General features: G+C 32.6%; 1 protein-coding gene across 1 annotated transcript in view; it reads right to left on the bottom strand.

Annotated features, from left to right (window-relative positions):
* Positions 1-18,843, bottom strand: part of LOC144841513 (glucose-6-phosphate exchanger SLC37A2-like) — a 30,390-nt gene extending 11,547 nt beyond the window's left edge. Inside the window, exons 1-10 of the mRNA XM_078697875.1 lie at positions 18,702-18,843; positions 16,012-16,093; positions 14,836-14,941; positions 14,037-14,251; positions 13,696-13,772; positions 12,433-12,599; positions 12,076-12,113; positions 11,713-11,769; positions 11,428-11,521; positions 10,917-11,065 (exon numbers count right to left, since the gene is read on the bottom strand). Of these exons, the coding sequence (XP_078554001.1) occupies positions 10,917-11,065; positions 11,428-11,521; positions 11,713-11,769; positions 12,076-12,113; positions 12,433-12,599; positions 13,696-13,772; positions 14,037-14,251; positions 14,836-14,941; positions 16,012-16,093; positions 18,702-18,763 (1,047 nt within the window). The 5' untranslated portion in view covers positions 18,764-18,843. The remainder of the gene's footprint in view (positions 1-10,916; positions 11,066-11,427; positions 11,522-11,712; positions 11,770-12,075; positions 12,114-12,432; positions 12,600-13,695; positions 13,773-14,036; positions 14,252-14,835; positions 14,942-16,011; positions 16,094-18,701) is intronic.
* Between the last annotated feature and the right edge of the window lie 1,280 nt (positions 18,844-20,123).

The raw sequence follows: 20,123 nt of genomic DNA, 5'->3' as shown, positions 1-20,123 counted from the left end.
AAACCAAATAACATTTTAAATTGAAACTTTGCAAAAGTTTAATTTATATCATGCGCTAACTTTCTGTTGAAAAAAAATTGCGTGTTTTACAAAAAGTTACGCGCGCACGCTTATTTAAAGTTTCAAAATGCGCAAAATTAATTTCTAATCAACTTTCTACGCGTTTCATGTCGTTTTAAGCATGTCAAAAATTCCCACGCGTGCGCAAATTTTTACGTGTGCGGTGCGCACGTAGCATTAAAAACATATTTTTTTCGCGTGATTTATGTTTTTCCAGCCTTTTCTAGTAATTTTACCAACTTTTAAACACTTTCGACTTAAAGTTACGTCATACGAGCACGTCAAATTGGACAATTTGCGCGCGATTTTGATGAAAAAGTTCAAAAATTCGTCAAAATTATGCCTTTTTTTAAACAGTCGTAATTTCTAAACTGCACGGTCAACTTTTTGTGGATGACATATTATGGAAGTTGATGAGTTGTAGATATCAGATCATGTATTAATATGGCTAACCGGACATTGTGACGTCATCGTATGGCCACGCGAATATAAAATTTATGATTTTTGTATCTTTCGTCATAGCTCATCACATTTAATAGAGCGCATCTCCACTTATCCGTTTTCCATTTTCACCCCGATTTTGATATTGTCTAGGTCAATCAACTATCTTTCGCATGATTTAAAAATATTTTAATTTTTATGACGTCATCATGCCTAAAAATTAAAATTACGTCTGGCATTAATTTCATCTTTATAGTAAATTTTAATCTGTTATAGCTCGTAAGAATAAAATGTGATAATCACGATTAAAACGTTTTCTGGAAGCTATTGGATTGTAGATACGAAATCATGTGAACATTTTGCCAATCGGATGTTGTGACGTCATCATATGGCCAGTTAAATAAAAAATGTCGTATTTTCATCTTTTGCGTCATAATTCATTACATTTAAATGAGCGCGCATCAATATTTCACGTATTCAAATTTCTTCTACACGTTAATATGTTGTTGCTGAGATAATTTCCTTCTGAAATTGCTACCTTCGCGTTTCATTTTAAAACCGTCAACATGTTAAAAATTGCAATAAATGGCAGGTCCCATAATTTCACTTATTCTACACTTATGTAATATGTATACATATTATACTATATATACTATACGACACAAAATTGACAGAAATCAGCACTAACAACATATCATATTCTTCAGTTCAGGTCATAATGCCATAATCTTTTTCTGTGTGCAATATTCCAACGTATGACGTGCACGTAGCGTTTGTCGTGCGGATAACTAACTCGTCAAAGTGACGAGTTACATGTCTAGTTGTTTCTGGGCACTATTTTGTGTAACAAATATCTAAAAAAGTTTAATGTCAATGATTACCAAAATTTCACAATGTCTTTCAAATACTTTAACTTAGTCCTAATAAGCTTTTCAGCGTGATCACTCATCCGTGACGTCATTTATACGCCATTTTGTGAAATCACATTATCAATCATATCTCCATAATTCATTATCACATATTAATGAAATTTATTACACGTAAACTTCAGGTCAAGGGTAAAAATATTAGCAAGTAAAAACGCACGCGCACGTAGGGTCATGCGCGTAAAATCGCGCGTTCAAAATTTAAAAAGCTCAAAATTAAGTTTTAATCAATTTAGAGCATGAATTAGGCCATTTGCGTGTTTCAAAAAATTACTGCGCAAAAATGCGTTTTTGAGCGCGCGATTCTTAAAAAGCGTAAAAATACGATTTTTTTTGTAGAAATCGCATTCTACTCACCATCCTTAGTACATTCACCGAATTTGAGTTCGTTCCGACTTAAAATAACGCTATACGAGCATGTTAAAAATGACAAAATGCGCACATTAATTTCACAAAAGTTCTGAAAATGGTGAAAAATATGTCTTTTTTTAAATGAAAATAACTCTTCAGAATGGACGATGACCCCTAAATTTTTTAACTTATTCGGGAAGCCATTGAGTTGTAGATATAAATGTATATACACATTAGACGTACAAAATGGTATTACGTCATCACATGGCCACTTGAATTAAAAAATTAGGTTTTTTTCTCTTTTGTCATAGATTATCACATTCAACTGAGCGCATCTCGGTTATTTTGCGCCCGATTTTCGCTCAATTTTTTGTATATGATTGCTCATATAATTATCTTTCTCATGAGTTGTCAACATTTTTATTTCGATGACGTCATCACGCGTAAAAATTTGAATAACCTAGGTCGTGTAATTTTAGCTACACCATACATTTGAATATCTAATAGCTCTTCAGAATTAAAGGTGACCTTGAAGATTATAACTTATTATGAAAGCTGTTGAAATGTAGATATGAATTCATATAAAAATTAAGCCTATCGGATGTTGTGATGTTATCATATGGCCAGTTGAAGTTAAAACGTAGTTTTTATATTTCTTTAGTCGAAGTTATACAAATTTCAATGAGCGCGCATTGCGCTTCTACGTATCAAATTCTCTTCCAATCCTTATATTTATTTGCTCAATTCATTATCTTTCGAAATTGTCATCTTCGAGTTTATTTTGATAATTCCATCATACCAACAAATTTGAACATGATGTGGGTCCAGTAATTTCACCTATGCTACACTGTATATAGATATACAGTATATACTGTACATAATAGGTACAACTCAGCACTATAAGTGTATATGCATCATGTCATAGGATGGCGTACATCAGCTTTTTACGATCGTATGTTAACGTACGTGCATGTTTAAAAAATGTTAATTTCATTAAAATGATAAAAATGATCACCTATAATTCGTCAAAGTGACGAATTAAATTCTAGTTAGTTATCCGCATTTAGCGGATAACTCCTTGTAACTGTCCTGTTTCATCATCTTTTTTTTTTTCTGTATTCTTCTTTCTTTCTGTCATTTTTGTGTCACGCGTAACTCAAAAACGTGTAAACATAACATTTTATAACTTTGTCAACATGTGGGCGTTCACGTGAAGTTGTGCACCCGCTATTGTGAATGACGTCATAGTTGCGCAACGTGACTTACGCGCGTTTTTATGAATTTCGCGTATTTAACATAGATCGAAAACCATATAACATTTTAATTTGAAACTTAGAAAAAGTTTAAGTTATATCTTGCGCTAACTGACTGTGAGAAAAAAATGGCATGTTTTACACGAAGTTACGCGCGCACGCGCGTTTAAAATTTCAAAATGCGAAAAATCAATTTCTAATCAACTTTCTACGCGTTTTATGTCATTTTGAGCATGTCAAAAATTCCCATGCGTGCGCATATTTTTATGCGCGCGGTGCGCACGTAGCGTTAAAAACAATTTTTTCCGCGTGATTTATGTTTTTCCAGCCTTTTCAAGTAATTTTACCAACTTTTAAACAATTTCGACTTAAAATTAACGTCATACCAGCACGTCGAATTGGATAATTTACGTACGTTTTTGATGAAAAAGTTCAAAAATTCCTTAAAATTTGTCAAAATTATACCTTTTTTAAAACAGTCGTAGTTTCTAAACTAAACGGTAAAAGTTATTTTTATTACGTATTCTGGAAGATGATGAGTTGTAGATATCGTATCATGCATCAATATTGCTAACAGGACATTGTGACGTCATCGTATGGCCATGCGAATATAAAATATAGGAATTTTGTATCTTTTGTCATAGAGCATCACATTTAATAGAGCGCATCTTCGCTTATCCGTTTTTCATTTTAACCCAGATTTTGATATTTTTTAGGTCAACCAACTATCTTTCGCATGAGTTAAAAATATTTTAATTTTTATAACGTCATCATGCCTAAAAATTTAAATTACCTGGGTCATTAATTTTATCTTTACAGTAAATTTTAATCTGTTATAGCTCGTAAGAATAAAATGTAATAATCACGATTAAAACGTTTTCTGGAAGCTATTGGATTGTAGATACAAAATCATGTAAAAATTTTGCCAATCGGATGTTGTGACGTCATCATATGGCCAGTTAAATAAAAAAAGTCGTATTTTCATATTTTGCGTCATAGTTCATTACATTTAAAAGAGCGCGCATTAATATTTCACGTATTAAAATTTCTTCTACAAGCTAATATGTTGTTGCTGAGATAATATCCTTCCGAAATTGTTATTTTAGTGTTTCATTTTGATACCGTCGCCCTGTTAAAAAATGGAATAAATGGCGGGTCCCGTAATTTCACCTATTCTACACTGTATGTAATATGTATGTACAGATTATACTGTTTATACTGTATATACTATATGACACAAAATTGACAGAATTCAGCACTAACAACATATCATATTCTTCAGATCAGGTCATAATGCCATAATTTTTTTCCGTGTGCAAAATTCTAACGTATGACGTGCACGTGGCGTTTGTCGTGCGGATAACTAACTCGTCAAAGTGACGAGTTTCATGTCTAGTTAGTTATCCGCACTATGGCGGATAACTCCTTGTAACTGTCCTGTTTCATCATCTTATTTTTTGGTTATCCGCAACTTAGTTGCGGATAACCCATGTGATTGTAAATATCTTTTTTTTCATCTTCTTCTTTGTTATTCTTCTTTCTTTCCCGGATTTTTGTGCGTCGCATATCCCCTATTGCTTGTGAATATATCTTTTGTATAACTTTGTCATTATATGGACATTTACCTGAAGTTGTGCACCTCCATATTTTTAATGACGTTAGAGTCGCGCAGCGTAAGTTACGCGCAATTTTATGAATTTCAATGATTGGTCATAGATTATAAACCAAAAGTCATTTTGTATTGACACTTGGTAAAAATTTAAGTCATATCAAGGGCAAACTTTCTATGGATTAAAAATGACATGTTTCACAAGAAGTTACGCGCGCACGCGCATTTAAAATTTAAAAATGCGCAAAATTAATTTCTAATCAACTTTCTACGCTGATCATGACATTTTGAGCATGTAAAAAATTCCCACGCGCGCGAAAAAATTTACGCGTAAGGTGCGCACGGAGCATGAAAATCATGTGTTTTTTTCTTGAATTATGATTTTACAGCCTTTCTTAGTCATTTTAAAAAAGATTTACATCATTTCAAATTAAAATGACGTCATACGAACACGTTGATTTAGACCATTTGCGCGCGTTTTAGTTGCAAAAGTGACAACATTTTGTCAAAATTATGCCTATTTTGAATCTATTATAGCTCCTCAGGATCAACCGTTACCCCCAATTTTTTTAATTTAATATAGAAGCAGATATGTTGTAGATATGAATTCATGCAGAATCTTTACCCCTCGGATGTTATGACGTCATCGTATGGCCAAACGAATGTAAAATTTTGGATTTTTGACTGTTTCGTTATTGCTCATTACATTAAATAGAGCGCATCTCGCTTATACGTATTCCATTTCCTCATATATTTTAATACTGTCTAGGTCAATCAACTATCTTTCGCATGAGTTAAAAATATTTTAATTGTTATGACGTCATCATGTCTAAAAATGTAAATAACGTGGGTCAACTATTTTCATCTTTACAGTAAATTTCAATCTGTTATAACTCGTCAGAATAAAAAGTGATAATCATGATTAGAACGTTTTCTGGAAGCTATTGGATTGTAGATACAAATTCATGTGAATATTTTGCCAATCAGATGTTGTGACGTCATCATATGGCCAGTTGAATTCAAAAAGTCATATTTTCATCTCTTGCGTAAAAGTTCATTGCATTTAAACGAGAGCGCATCTCACTTTTACGTGCTCAAAATTCTTCAAATTTGTATTAATGTAATTATTTAGATAATTATCTTCAAAAATTGTTATCTTTATATGTCAATTTGATGACGTCATCTTGTTAATAATTGGATTTAAAAGATGGGTCTCGTAATTTCGTCTATGCTGCACTGTATATAACATACAATGTATTCTGTAAATACTGTAATATGCTGTATGCTACAAAATAGGTACAATTCAGCACTGTAAACATATTTAATTCATGTCATAGGATGGCATAATAATTGTCGGCGTTCATATATTTTAAACGTATGTGCATGTTGCGTTTGCGCGGATAACCCGAACTCGTCAAAGTGACGAGTTCAAATCTAGTTTTCTGTATTATTCTTCTTTCTTTCTGTCATTTTTGTGCAGAGCATATCTCTAAAACGTGTAAAGTTAACATTTTATAACTTTGTCAACATGTGGGCATTCACTTGAAGTTGTGCCTTTTTTATTTTTGAATGACGTCAGAGTTGCGCAACATGACTTACGCGCGTTTTTATGAATTTCGCGTATTTAACATAGATCGAAAACCATATAACAATTTAAATTGAAACTTAGCAAAAGTCTAATTTATATCGTGCGCTAACTTTTTTTGCACTAAAAATGGCATGTTTTACACGAAGTTACGCGCGCACACGCGTTTAAAATTTTACAATGCGAAAAATCAATTTCTAATCAACTTTCTACGCGTTTCATGTCATTTTGAGCATGTCAAAAATTCCCACACGTGCGCAAATTTTTACGCGCATGGTGCACACGTAGCGTTAAAAACGTCATTTTTTCGAGTGATTTATGTTTTTCCAGCCTTTTCTAGTAATTTTACCAACTTTTAAACAATTTCGACTTTAAATTACGTCATACGAGCACGTAGAATATGATAATTTGCGCGCTTTTTTGATAAAAAACTTCAAAAATTCGTCAAAATTAAGCCTTTTTTTAAACAATCGTAGTTTTTAAACTAAACGGTAAAAATTATTTTTATTAAACATTCTGGAAGTTGATGAGTTGTAGATATCAGATCATGCATTAATTTGGCTAATTGGACATTGTGACGTCATTGTATGGCCACGCGAATATGAAATTTAGGATTTTTGTATCTTTCGTCATAACTCCTCACATTTAATAGAGCGCATCTCCACTTATCCGTTTTCCATTTTCACCCCGATTTTGATATTGTCTAGGTCAATGAACTATCTTTAGCATGAGTTAAAAATATTTTAATTTTTATGACGTCATCATGCCTAAAAATTTAAATTACGTGTGGCATTATTTTCATCTTTACAGTAAATTTCAATCTGTTATAGCTCGTAAGAATAAAATGTGATAATCACGATTAAAACGTTTTCTTGAAGCTATTGGATTGTAGATACAAAATCATGTGAAAATTTTGCCAATCGGATGTGGTGACGTCATCATATGGCCAGTTAAATAAAAAAAGTCGTATTTTCATATTTTACGTCATAGTTCATTACATTTAAAAGAGCGCGCATTAATATTTCACCTATTCAAATTTCTTCTACACGTTAATATGTTGTTGCTGAGATAATTTCCTTCCAAAATTGCTACCTTCGCGTTTCATTTTAAAACCATCAACATGTTAAAAATTGCAATAAATAGCGGGTCCCGTAATTTCCCCTATTCTACACTGTATGTGATATGTATACAGATTACACTGTGTATACTATAATATGAATCAAAATAATAGAATTCAGCAATAACAACCTATCATAGTCTTTAGTTCAGGTCATAATGCCATAATCTTTTTCCGTGTGCAATATTCCAACGTATGGCGTGCATGTGGCGTTTGTCGTGCGGATAACTAACTCGTCAAAGTGACGAGTTTCATGTCTAGTTTATCTTCTTTCTTTCTGTATGATTTTTGTGTATCGCTTTTCTCTGAAACTTGCAAACATAACATTTTGTGAACTATGTTAACATTTTGACATTTATGTAACGTCGTCAAGCGAAGCTTTTCATGATGTTTACAATTGCGCAACGTGACGTACGCGCGATTTAACGATTTTCTCGTATTTAACATAGGTCAAAAACCAAATAACATTTTATATTGAAACTTTGCACAAATTTAATTTATATCATGCGCTAACTTTTTGTCGAACCAAAATTGCGTGTTTTACACAAAGTTACGCGCGCACGCGCATTTAAAATTTCAAAATGCGCTAAATTATTTTCTAATCAAGTTTCTATGCGTTTCATGTCGTTTTAAGCATGTAAAAAATTCCCACGCGTGCGCAAATTTTTACGTGTGCCGTGCGCACGTAGCATTAAAAACATATTTTTTTCGCGTGATTTATGTTTTTCCAGCCTTTTCTAGTAATTTTACCAACTTTTAAACAATTTCGACTTAAAGTAACGTCATACGAGCACGTGGAATTGGACAATTTGCGCGAGTTTTTGTTGAAAAAGTTAAAAAAATTGTCAAAATTATGCCTTTTTTTAAACAGTCGTAATTTCTAAACTGCACGGTCAACTTTTTGTGGATGACATTTTCTGGAAGTTAATGAGTTGTAGATATCGGATCATATATTAATATGGCTAACCGGACATTGTGACGTCATCGTATGGCCACGCTAATATAAAATTTAGGATTTTTGTATCTTTCGTCATAGCTCATCACATTTAATAGAGCGCATCTCCACTTATCCGTTTTCCATTTTCACCCAAATTTTGATATTGTCTAGGTCAATCAACTGTCTTTCGCATGAATTATAAATATTTTAATTTTTTTGACGTCATCATTCCTAAAAATTTAAATTACGTGTGGCATTAATTTCATCTTTACAGTAAATTTTAATCTGTTATAGCTCGTAAGAATAAAATTTGATAATCACGATTAAAACGTTTTCTGGAAGCTATTGGATTTTAGATACGAAATCATGTGAAAATTTTGCCAATCGGATGTTGTGACGTCATCATATGGCCAGTTAAATGAAAAAAGTCGTATTTTCATCTTTTGCGTCATAATTCATTGCATTTAAAAGAGCGCGCATCAATATTTCACGTATTCAAATTTCTTTTGCACGTTAATATGTTGTTGCTGAGATAATATCCTTCCGAAATTGCTATCTTTGTATTTCATTTTGATGCCGTCGCCATGTTAAAAATTGCAATAAATAGCGGGTCCCGTAATTTCACCTATTCTACACTGTATGTGATATGGATACAGATTATACTGTGTATACTATATATGAATCAAAATAATAGAATTCAGCAATAAAAACATATCATATTCTTCAGTTCAGGTCATAATGCCAACGTGGACACTTCCTTTTGTCCTCAACCTATCCCCTTAATGTTCGGTACGGTAAGGTACGTCGTTACACGTTCATGTTGCACCACTTGCGCGGCGGAAAACCAAACTCGTCAAAGTGACGAGTTACATGTCTAGTCTTTTTATTGTTTCTGTACACTATTTTGTGTAACAATTATCTCAAAAAGTTTAATGTCAATGATTACAAAAATTTCAGAATATCTTGCAAATAATATAACTTAATCCTAATAAGCTTTCCAGCGTGATCACTCATCCGTGACGACCTTTATACGCCATTTTGCGAAATTACATTATCAATCATATCTCCAAAATTCATTATCACATATAAATGAAATTCACTACACGTAAACTTCAGATCAAGGGTAAAAATATTAGCAAATAAAAAGTTGCGCGTTTCAAGGTCATGCATGTGAAATCGCGCGCTAAAAATTTAAAACGCGCAAAATTAGGTTTTGATCAATTTAGAGCATGAATTAGGCCATTTGCGTGTTTCCAAAAATTACTGCGCAAAAAAAAATTTTGCGCCGCGCGATACTTAAAAAGCGTAAAAAATATGAATTTTTTTTACAAATCTCATTCTACTCACCATCCTTAGTACATTCACCAAATTTGAGTCAGTTCCGACTTAAAATAACGCTATACGAGCACGTTAAAAATGACAAAATGCGCACATTAATTTTACAAAAGTTCTGAAAATGGTGAAAAATAGGTCTTTTTTAAAATGAAAATAATTCTTCAGAATGCAAGATGACCCCCGATTTTTTTAACTTATTCTGGAAGCCATTGAGTTGTACATATGAATTCATGTACACATTTGACGTACAAAATGTTTTGACGTCATCAAATGGCCACTTGAATTTAAATATTAGGATTTGTTATCTTTTTGTGTAGATTATCACATTCAACAGAGCGCATCTTGGTTATGTGTGCTCGAATTTCGCACAAATTTCAGTATGTGCTTGCTTAATTAATTATCTTTATCATGAGTTGACACTATTTTCATTTTATTGACGTCATCACGCGTAAAAACTTGAATAACGTAGGCCGTGTAATTTCACCTTCGCAGTAAATTTGAATATCTTACAGCTCTTCAGAATTGAAGGTTACCTTGATGATTATAATTTATTATGAAAGCTGATGAAATGTAGATATTAATTCATATAAAAATTAAGCCTATCGGATGTTGTGACGTTAACATATGGCCAGTTGAAGTGAAAAAGTAGTTTTTTCATATTTTTCGTCAAAGTTATACACATTTCAAAGAGCGCGCACAGCGCTTCTACGTGCCAAATTTTTTTCCAAATCTTATATTTTTTTGCTCAATTAATTATCTTTCGAAATTGTCATCTTAAAGTTTAGTTTGATAACGTCATCATGCCAAAAAATTAGAACATGTGTGTCCCGTAATTTCACCTATGCTACACTGTATATAGATATACAGTATATACTGTACATATGGCATATAGGCACAACTCAGCACTATAAGCGTATATAATAGGATGGCATACATCAACATTTTCCGATCGTATGTTAACGTACGTGCATGTTTAAAAAAAAATAATTTCAGTAAAATGATCACCTATAATTCGTCAAAGTGACGAATTAAATTCTAGTTTAAATTTTATATTTGTTTCATTATGTAGACAGAAGATCTAATTTATTGCAATGGTTGTTCACTTTCTATGTGATGTTTAATTGTCTATTACAATTAATCTGATATTAATATCCAATTTCAATGAGCTATTACATATTTTTGATATATCTTGTATATTTTATGTTAAAAAAAATGTTTTCTTTTTGGACCAATAGATATTGGCTGCTGGTTTGTATGTTTTTTTACCATAATAAATACATTTTATACATAAATACAGCATACCATAGGAGCAGCCAACACCAACATTACAAATACTGTTAGCCCACTAGCCGATGTCATATCTACAATAAGTCCTGCTAAAATTCCACCAAATATACCACCAGCATCAAACAACGTTGACAGGTCTGCACTCTTTTTATTGGATAAATCAGCTGTGAAAAAAAAGTTTGGTGATTTATGATACATGACCTAAAAGTGAAAACTTTGTAGTGGTTCATAGCCTAAATGGCTTGATGAATGAAAAACTTAATTAGCAGTGAATAAATGAAATAAGTAAAACCACATTAAATCTTTCATGTATTGCAATGAAGGACATATTTATTTTGTACAGTACCAGAATTTTTGTGCCAAAGATGAAGCATCTCAAATAAATTTGCCTATGCATGATAATCATCATATGTTTGTTAACATCAGCCACACATCTCTCATAAATATATGTTTACATCTTACAATTATCTTATTAATTATGTGTGGAAATCAATAAAAGACAAACTTTGATTAAAGAGTTACTTACGATCAACTTGACTGATGTACAGAGGTAACCAATATAGAAATGTATAACTAACAAGTTTTGCAAAAAATAAACATAATGAAAATTCCACTACTCCCTGAAAGAAAACAAATATTGCTAATGTCATTTTCAAATATGAAAAAAAAATAGTTTGTAGTTAATAGTTTTTAGCTACTGCCTAGTACCTTACAGGTAAAATACTTAAACAAGGTCTTCACTGTGTAAAATTTAAAATCTAAATTATTTTTCCTAAATATTAGTGGACAGATATTTCCAGTATGAACTTACTGGTATTAAAAGAGCCCCACGTAATGATATTGCTTCTTCTTGAGAATGAGTATCCTTCTAAAACAAACATAAGAAACAAATTCCGTAATAAAACCAATATAAGAGTATACAAACATTTAAAGAGAGAATTAATAAATTAATTAAAGAGTAGAGACAACATATGTACTTGCACAAACATAATTGGGTACTCAGTATGCTTAAGATGGCACTATATTTATTATCACTGATTTATTAAGTCTAAATTTAAAGTACATGCTAAAGTCTAGCAAACTGATCATGGACAACCATGATTATATCGTTTTTTATTAATTAATTTATTATTAAATCATATTACACCCCTCACTTATAATTATAATAACTCACTTTTTTATTTACTGGTGCACAACCAACATCTTCTGGATCTGCAAATGATTAAAACATATTTGATAAATTTTATATCAGGTTAAACAAATACATCACTTATATTTTTAAAACATTCGTATTGTAATATCAATCAAAAATAATATCGTACAAAATGAATTACTGAAAAATTAAACATAATACAGTCAACACTTCCAAAGTTGGACACATTTAGGCTAGGTCAAATAGTAGGAAAGTCCTGTTTTCACTAAGGTTGCATTGGGTTGATTATAATTCAAAAATGGAACTTCATTTTTTAGATAAAGCTGAGTATAAAATTGCATTGCCATGATCCATAGGGTTATAGCATAGCATACTTACAAACAACTAAAAAGAGAAATATGATAATTCCCATTCCAGCAATAATAATTCCTGGCACAATGAAAGACCAACCCCAGTCATCATCTACCCAGATGGCAGCGATTAGAGATCCAAGAATGTTTCCAATACTGGTGTGCGAGTTCCATATTCCCATTATGATGCCACGTCTGAAAAAAAAAAACCAACAATACTTTCATGTTCATAATAATCATAGTCAAGCTTTGAGATACCAGCATTATAAAGTACAGGTACAGTAGAACCTCTATTCAGGGGACACAACTTAATATCAAGTGGACACTTTTCCTGTGAAACAAACAAAGAGAAGTATATGTTTTAACACTACAGCCAACCACTATTCAGAGGACACCCCTATTAAGTGGACACTTTTCCTGTGAAATGAACAAAGCGAAGCATATGTTTTAACACCAGTGTACACTCAACCACTATACAGAATATTGGCAACCTCTGTTAAGGGGACACTTTGTTGTGTCCTGAAGGTACCCCGTTAATAGGGATTCTACTGTACTAAGAACCAGGTGTATACTACTATATATAATGGTTTGAAAATCAATACGAGAGAAATCATGTAGATTTAAAAATAAATCAGAATGTAGGTATATAAATTAGTACTAAAGCTCTGTCTACACTATCAAACCATGGAGGTATAATACTTCCATGATCAAACATTATATGACAACAAAATGTGATGTGTCCATATATGGACATGATGTCATATCACTACCATATTTTGGTATATCACCACCATATTTGGAAATATCACCACCATATTTATATCACATTTTTTGTCAAACTAGTTTGATAGTGTAGACAGAGCTTAAGCTACACATAAATTGACCTCCTCTAATTTAGAGGTTATGTATTTAGAAATAAATGACTAAACCAAATATGGAGGAAGTTCAGTATAATGACTGACCTTGTGACCTTAGAATTTAGTTTACTCACTTGATTACTGTTTCATTCAATTGAACTAAACAATTTTGTTTACTTTTAAAAAAGGTTTCAATGGCAAATTAGTTAATAATTAAACTTTAAATTTCAATTTGATTACTATACTGTGCAATTACTGATACATTGTACAAAAAATAAGATGTATTAAAAGGCAGTTTAGTGATAAATATCTTAAGATAAGAGATATCATGTATTAGATTCTTTCTTTTCGTGCACTCACAAGGAACTCTTATCTAGTATTATAAACAATGATGTTGAAATGATAATAATAACCCACTTCAGACAATAACTAACCTTCCTTTTGGAAACCAATTTCCTATACACGTGACAACAGAAGGCCAACCACTAGATTGCATAAGACCTCCAAATATCTAGTGACAGGAGAAAATGCATGCTGTTATTTTATATACATTACTAGACTTCACTTTGGGTGCTAGCATGACTTTAAACAATGTATTTCACTTGTTTTCACAGTGCTTAAAGACTTTTTTGCTCCTTACTAATTCAAAGCATATATAAAATTACTGAAAAATATGACGATGACTTCTGCGTTTATTCCAGACAAACATTGTGGAAATATTAAGATGATTTTAATTTTAATCATTGAGTATTTTCAAGTTTAAACTATTCAATACCTGAATAATAACAAAGTATGCATAGCTGTGAATATTCCAAAAATATCCTAATCCAAAGAGTGCTGTAAACAATCCACTGAGCAACATTCCACCTGTTAGAAAATACCGAAGGTTCATTCGTTCAGCAACATGGCCGCTAAAGAACATGCCAATGGCGTAGGCAAATAAAAATGACGTATCCAATCCACCGAGGAGCCCCTTTGCATTTGCTTGATCTGAAGTAAAATATTAAACAATAAACAAAATAGGTTCAGCTTGTAATTAATTTACGTACAGGTTATTAAGTTAAATAGATTTGTAAAATCATATTCATAGATAAGATAGTGAATTAATGAGTAATAGAATTAACCAAAGGTATATATTATACACAATATAAAAATAAAAATTGGCTAACTTTTTTTATACCGTATAAAATCAGTTTAAACTACACGTCAGCTATAATATTTTTTTTTTAGAATTTTTTCTTTAATACTACAGTATAACTGTATATGGTCAAAAATAATCCTACTCCGCCCTAATGTAGGCTAACTATAGACACAAAACTCCAAATCCAAGGTTAATGATCCAAGTAATACTTAGTAAAATCCTATAAATTTATAATCCTTTTAACTCAATTTTGTATCTTGGTATATTGTTTGACAACTCTTGTAACATGACCCATAGAGATATTATTATAATATCTCTATGCATGACCACAGTGCTGATTTTGCCATTTCCCCCCTAACTCTACAATGTATTACAAAACATTGCGGCTACATTGAAAGAATGTGAAATACTGCAATCAGAAACATAGTCTTACCAAATGGTTTATAGCAACACCAGCATGTTTCATTTGCCTCCTCTGGTGTCAGGATTGGTTTCCATTCATCCTCTGACAACAAGGTACAATTCTGATGAAGGACTTCCTGTGAAAATATATTGAGCAATGTGACAATTAATCTTTAAAATCTCAGACTAAAATACCAGGAATTCAGGCAAATTCCTTGTGGTCTATCCAGGGTCTAATATAGTAATCACTGTGAAAAATAAAACAATAGCACTTATTGTTTCTTTTACATAGTTCTATTGTTGTAGAGCATACTTTTACAATGTTTTCAAGGAGTAGGTGAGAAAGTTAACTAACTGTTAAAAAACAAAAGATTTGTTGAGAAAAGTTTTGAAAGAAAGGATAAGAATGATCAGTGCAAGACATTGGTACTACTTAAGTCATTGTTGTTGTACTGCATTACTATACTGTGAATATTTTAAGGAAAAGGGGTGTAGACAGTAGCACCTCCCACATTATCCCACGTTATATATTGCAATAATTAAAACCATTTTATTATACTGTTATATATAAAGTCAGTTAGCAACTAAGTAAGCAAAACTAAAAACACTTATCAATCAGTGACAAAGGTCATAAAAGCAAACAAACTAATTTTTTTTTATCTATTATTAGCATGGAATGGAATGAAACGAAGGATAGTCAAATATAACGAGTTTAAGAAAGAACTAATTTTAATAATAATACATGGCTGCTGGAACTATATAAATGCATAGGTCCATGAAAAAATCTATTGAATGAAAGCTATTCATCTGAAAAATAAAGATTAATAAAATCAGTCTTTGAATAGGACATTTTGCAGTTTTAATATTTAAAGTTATTCACTTCTGTAGAAAAAAGTTAACAAAAATAATTATTTCACTTATAAAAGACAAAAGAAATGGTTAATTTTAACCAAAAAAACATTGTCTGCCAGACAATTTAGGTATTTTTTGGTTTAATTTACCCTTTTTTCAGGAAAAATTTGTTTTGGTCAAAGTGACGAACTATTACAGTATGTGACATTAAAATGGCATATTCAACAAAAAATGTGTACAAAATTGTTTTTTAGGGGGACAATATATCTTTAAAGCATAACATTAAAAGGATAAGAACAGTCAATATTTTTAATTTTCTACCATATTAAATTTTAAGAACTTTGTCTTACTGTACCTTAACAACACTAATTGGCTTCCGTGATAAATGGTAGCTAGTGTATGCCAAAAATGTTAATGATAAAACCAGTATTCGATATCTGTTTAAAGAAAAAAAAACCAAAATGAAACAAGTTCACATACTGCAGTATAAATAAGAATAAGATAGGCCTAGCCTACATACATAGCCTATATTATATATCTTGATATATTTATTTCATTTCAATGATGATGTTCATTTGAACATACAAAACAATTCAAGGCAAATAAATTTTGAAAAGAGATTTGTTACCAGGCCGGGCCCCAAGGGCCTTATCCTTAATTAACATCAATTTAACTACTGTACTTATTATTAGGCCTAGTAGTACATACAGTGGGCCTCATCTAGGCCAACTACTTACGGCTAGGCCTACCCATCTATGCGGCTTTAGGCGTAGCCAATAGCCTCTAACTAAGCCTACTAGGCCAGAGTAGGCTAGGCGCGGCCTAAGGCTCTAGTAGTAGTACGCTAGTCAAGTCGCCCCATCGCAAAGTCGCCCCATACAAAGTCGCCCCTTACACAGTCGCCCCATCGCAAAGTCGCCCCAAAACACAGTCGCCCCAACGCAAAGTCGCCCCAACGCAAAGTCGCCCCAACGCAAAGTCGCCCCATCGCAAAGTCGCCCCATCACAAAGTCGCCCCATCACAAAGTCGCCCTATCGCAAAGTCGCCCCAAAACGTTAAAAAATAGTTTACAAGTGCGTAAAATGTCGCAATGATACACAAAATAACACGGAACGTGTATGCATAAAAGGGGAAGTCCCGCCATGTAGTCTCAGGTTACACGATCGTCACGCACCCCGATCATCAGAGAGGAAACCCCGACTAATCACTCCGCGGTCGCACTAACGTGCTAGCTTACCAGAGGGAAACCCCCGTAATTACTCCGCCGTTGTCGCACTACAACGCATCATCTGAAGATGGGGAAACCCCGCCGGAGTTTTACGATGATATCAGTCGCGTTCGAAATCGGTCGCGTTTAATTTTGGTCGCGATAAAATGATGTTATACTATCTAGATTATTTTTACTTTGGTCGATGAATATTTATTATTATTAGGCCTATATTAATAATTGATTTTTGTTTTTATTTTACAGGTCAGTATGATGAGAAAGATGTGTGCCTTAAAAAATGACAATTTGTAAACATAGTTTAAGATTATAGTATTATCCAGCATAATGTAATGTCATTTAACAGTACATAATTATTTAAATGTGAAATATTTTATAGGAAACGTAGGCTGCGTCTGTGTCTTTTATTTTATATGCAACAAATTACGTAAAACAATTTATTTATAAACATTCAGTTTACTATTATATACATAGTATTACAATGAACATTGATTGTAAGCCTTGAAAGGCAATCCCATCATTATATCCATTATAAAATTGCATCATATCACCACTATATGTCGTAAATGATGACGTGCGTGTGTGTATTCGTCGTACGTCCGTGTACGTATTACTCCGTGTCTCTGTCTTGTTTAATTTAAAATTAAATAAACACCCGATATGAGGATATTTATTAGGCATGATAATTAGAATGTTCTATAACCAAAAGGGTTGAAAAGAATTTCTTCAGTAAAATGATCATTGTGCTGTTGAATAAAAGGCGACTCGCCATCTGAAACTCTGAAACCAATCGGAGCTGCGCCTTCTGGTATCTGTTTCCTCACAGCTGCTACGTCTTTCTGCTGACCGTCGGGGATTCCCCTTTTTAAAAAACACGCACACGATACTGTACGATGGTTTTTCCATGGTCAATATGTAGCGTTTTAAATTTTACTAAAATACCTGCATGTAAAACAATCATATCGGCGATGAAATTTTTTTTTTTTTTCTTCATTTTGAAAAGTCATAAAATTAAGACACATAACTTGTCAATAAATGCAAAATGATCAAGTAGCCTATAACACTCATTGTCTTACAACACTGTTATTGTTTTAACTACTGTAAATCTATACGAAGGCCTACTACACATTTATACATTTATTATATTATCCTAAAAATTGAGCTGGTATCCACGCGTAGGTTGAAGAAAGATTCGTGATTGTGGCTCTGGTAACTAATTTTAAAATCATATTAAATTAACATTTTCGAAACTATAAATCAGGGATAATCTTTTTAGAACTTTCAAACAAGGGAGTATTTTTTTAATGATTTTTAAAAGCACATCACTCCATTAAAACCTGTAAAATAAAAATTAAAACACAAATTATGTATATAATAGGATAAACATTATAATGTATGCGACATTTAGCGCGACCAAAGTAACAACGCAATCGATATCAAACGCAACCGATATGATTAAAACAGCGTACTACTAGCGGCGGCGCTTCATAATCATACAGAAATAAAACCGTGGGCGACTTTGCGATGGGGCGACTTTGCGATGGGGCGACTTTGCGATGGGGCGACTTTGCGTTGGGGCGACTTTGTAATGGGGCGACTTTGCGATGGGGCGACTGTGCCGGGGCGACTTTGTTTTGGGGCGACTTTGCGATGGGGCGACTTTGTATTGGGCGACTTTGTATGAGGCGACTTTGCGATGGGGCGACTTGACTGGATCCCGTACTAGGCCTAGACTAGCCTACTAGACAGAGTCTTCTCTAGACTATAGCTAGTCTAGCCTAGCTTAGCCTAATCAAAAGTACAACATAGGACTACTTACCTTGTCTCAGTACTACATTTTTGTAAACACCAAATACCAAGCGGTATATTCCTAGAAGCCATCACAAAAAGCTGTAAAATATTGACTTTTGTTATTATTTATCTTCTTTTATCCATGAAGCTCCTCCCTCGCTCTCCTCCCCCGACGATGTTGTTGTTTTCGGTGTCAACTAAACGCTCGACTCCTCGATCTGAAAATAAACGACCTCTAGCGACCAAATTGCCAACTTGCCAATCAAAGCCCGATTGGCACATGATCATCAAATGACTTGGAACGATTATGGAACGGAAAATACTAAAATAACCTAAAAAATAAACAATACACAAAATAACTACAATTTGGTATACAGTACAATTACTGTATAAAATATGCATATAATTTTAGTTTAGAGAGTAGTCTGGGTACATGTATCAAAATTAATTTGTTGATAGATAAAATAGATAAAATTAATTTCGAGTTAATTTAAATTTAATTTGATTTAGGCCTCCTAGACCCACATGGCCTATAGTATTATAGGGCAGGGAGGTATACCTAATTTATTATATTTTGCCTTATGTCTAATATAATTGGATGATATGAGAGATTAAATATAGATGCGGCATCATCATTGTTGGAGTTATTGTCAGATAATACCAGAGCAACACATCCTACCACCCACCAGAGTGGTATCTGGTGGTGCTTTAGTAGGACGGTTGTCAATTTCCCCTGGTCATATCGCTTAAGGCCCATTTACACTATGGTTTGGGCGATAACGATCGACGATAAATAGATAAATATGCATTTTTCATACCTGAAACAAAGTAAATTTTAAAAGTTTTCATCCTAGAACTATAGAATAACCATCTATGCTGTCTTTGATGAAAATATATTTCCACACGTCCAATCAAATGACGTCATGATTATTAAGATTAATAAATTGTGACAATACAACGATTTTATTCATCACGGAAGTCATTTGATTGGATTTTTTTTAAAAGACAGCATAAATGATTATCCTATAGTTCTAGAACAAAAACTTTTCTAATTTCTTTTGTTTTATGCAAGAAAAATGTATGTTTATCTATTTATCGTCGCTCGTTATCGTTCTAGTATAAATGGGCCCTTAATAGGCATTTCCATATTGGGAAGTTCAGTTTATTCTATCAAAATCTAGCTATTGTTTGTGTCAGTATTCAATATTAAATTAAATTATTAATATACTAAACTTATACTTAATATATATATAATTAAATATTAATAAACTCCATCTTTCTATCGTCACTCGTCGACGAAAATACATCATATAATTTTGATATCACAATTATTGAACGGATACAGATAGATTTTTGCGCTGATGGCTTGCCACACTTTTCAGTTTTAGTTTATCCAGACACGAAGTGCGCAGAATCAGATTCTTTTATAATCCATCGAGAGATCAAATAA

The sequence above is a fragment of the Antedon bifida genome, chromosome 1 (genome assembly GCF_963402885.1).
Source record: "Antedon bifida chromosome 1, ecAntBifi1.1, whole genome shotgun sequence".
NCBI classification, from domain to species: Eukaryota; Metazoa; Echinodermata; class Crinoidea; order Comatulida; family Antedonidae; genus Antedon; species Antedon bifida.
This window is presented reverse-complemented; position numbering and strand designations above follow the sequence as displayed.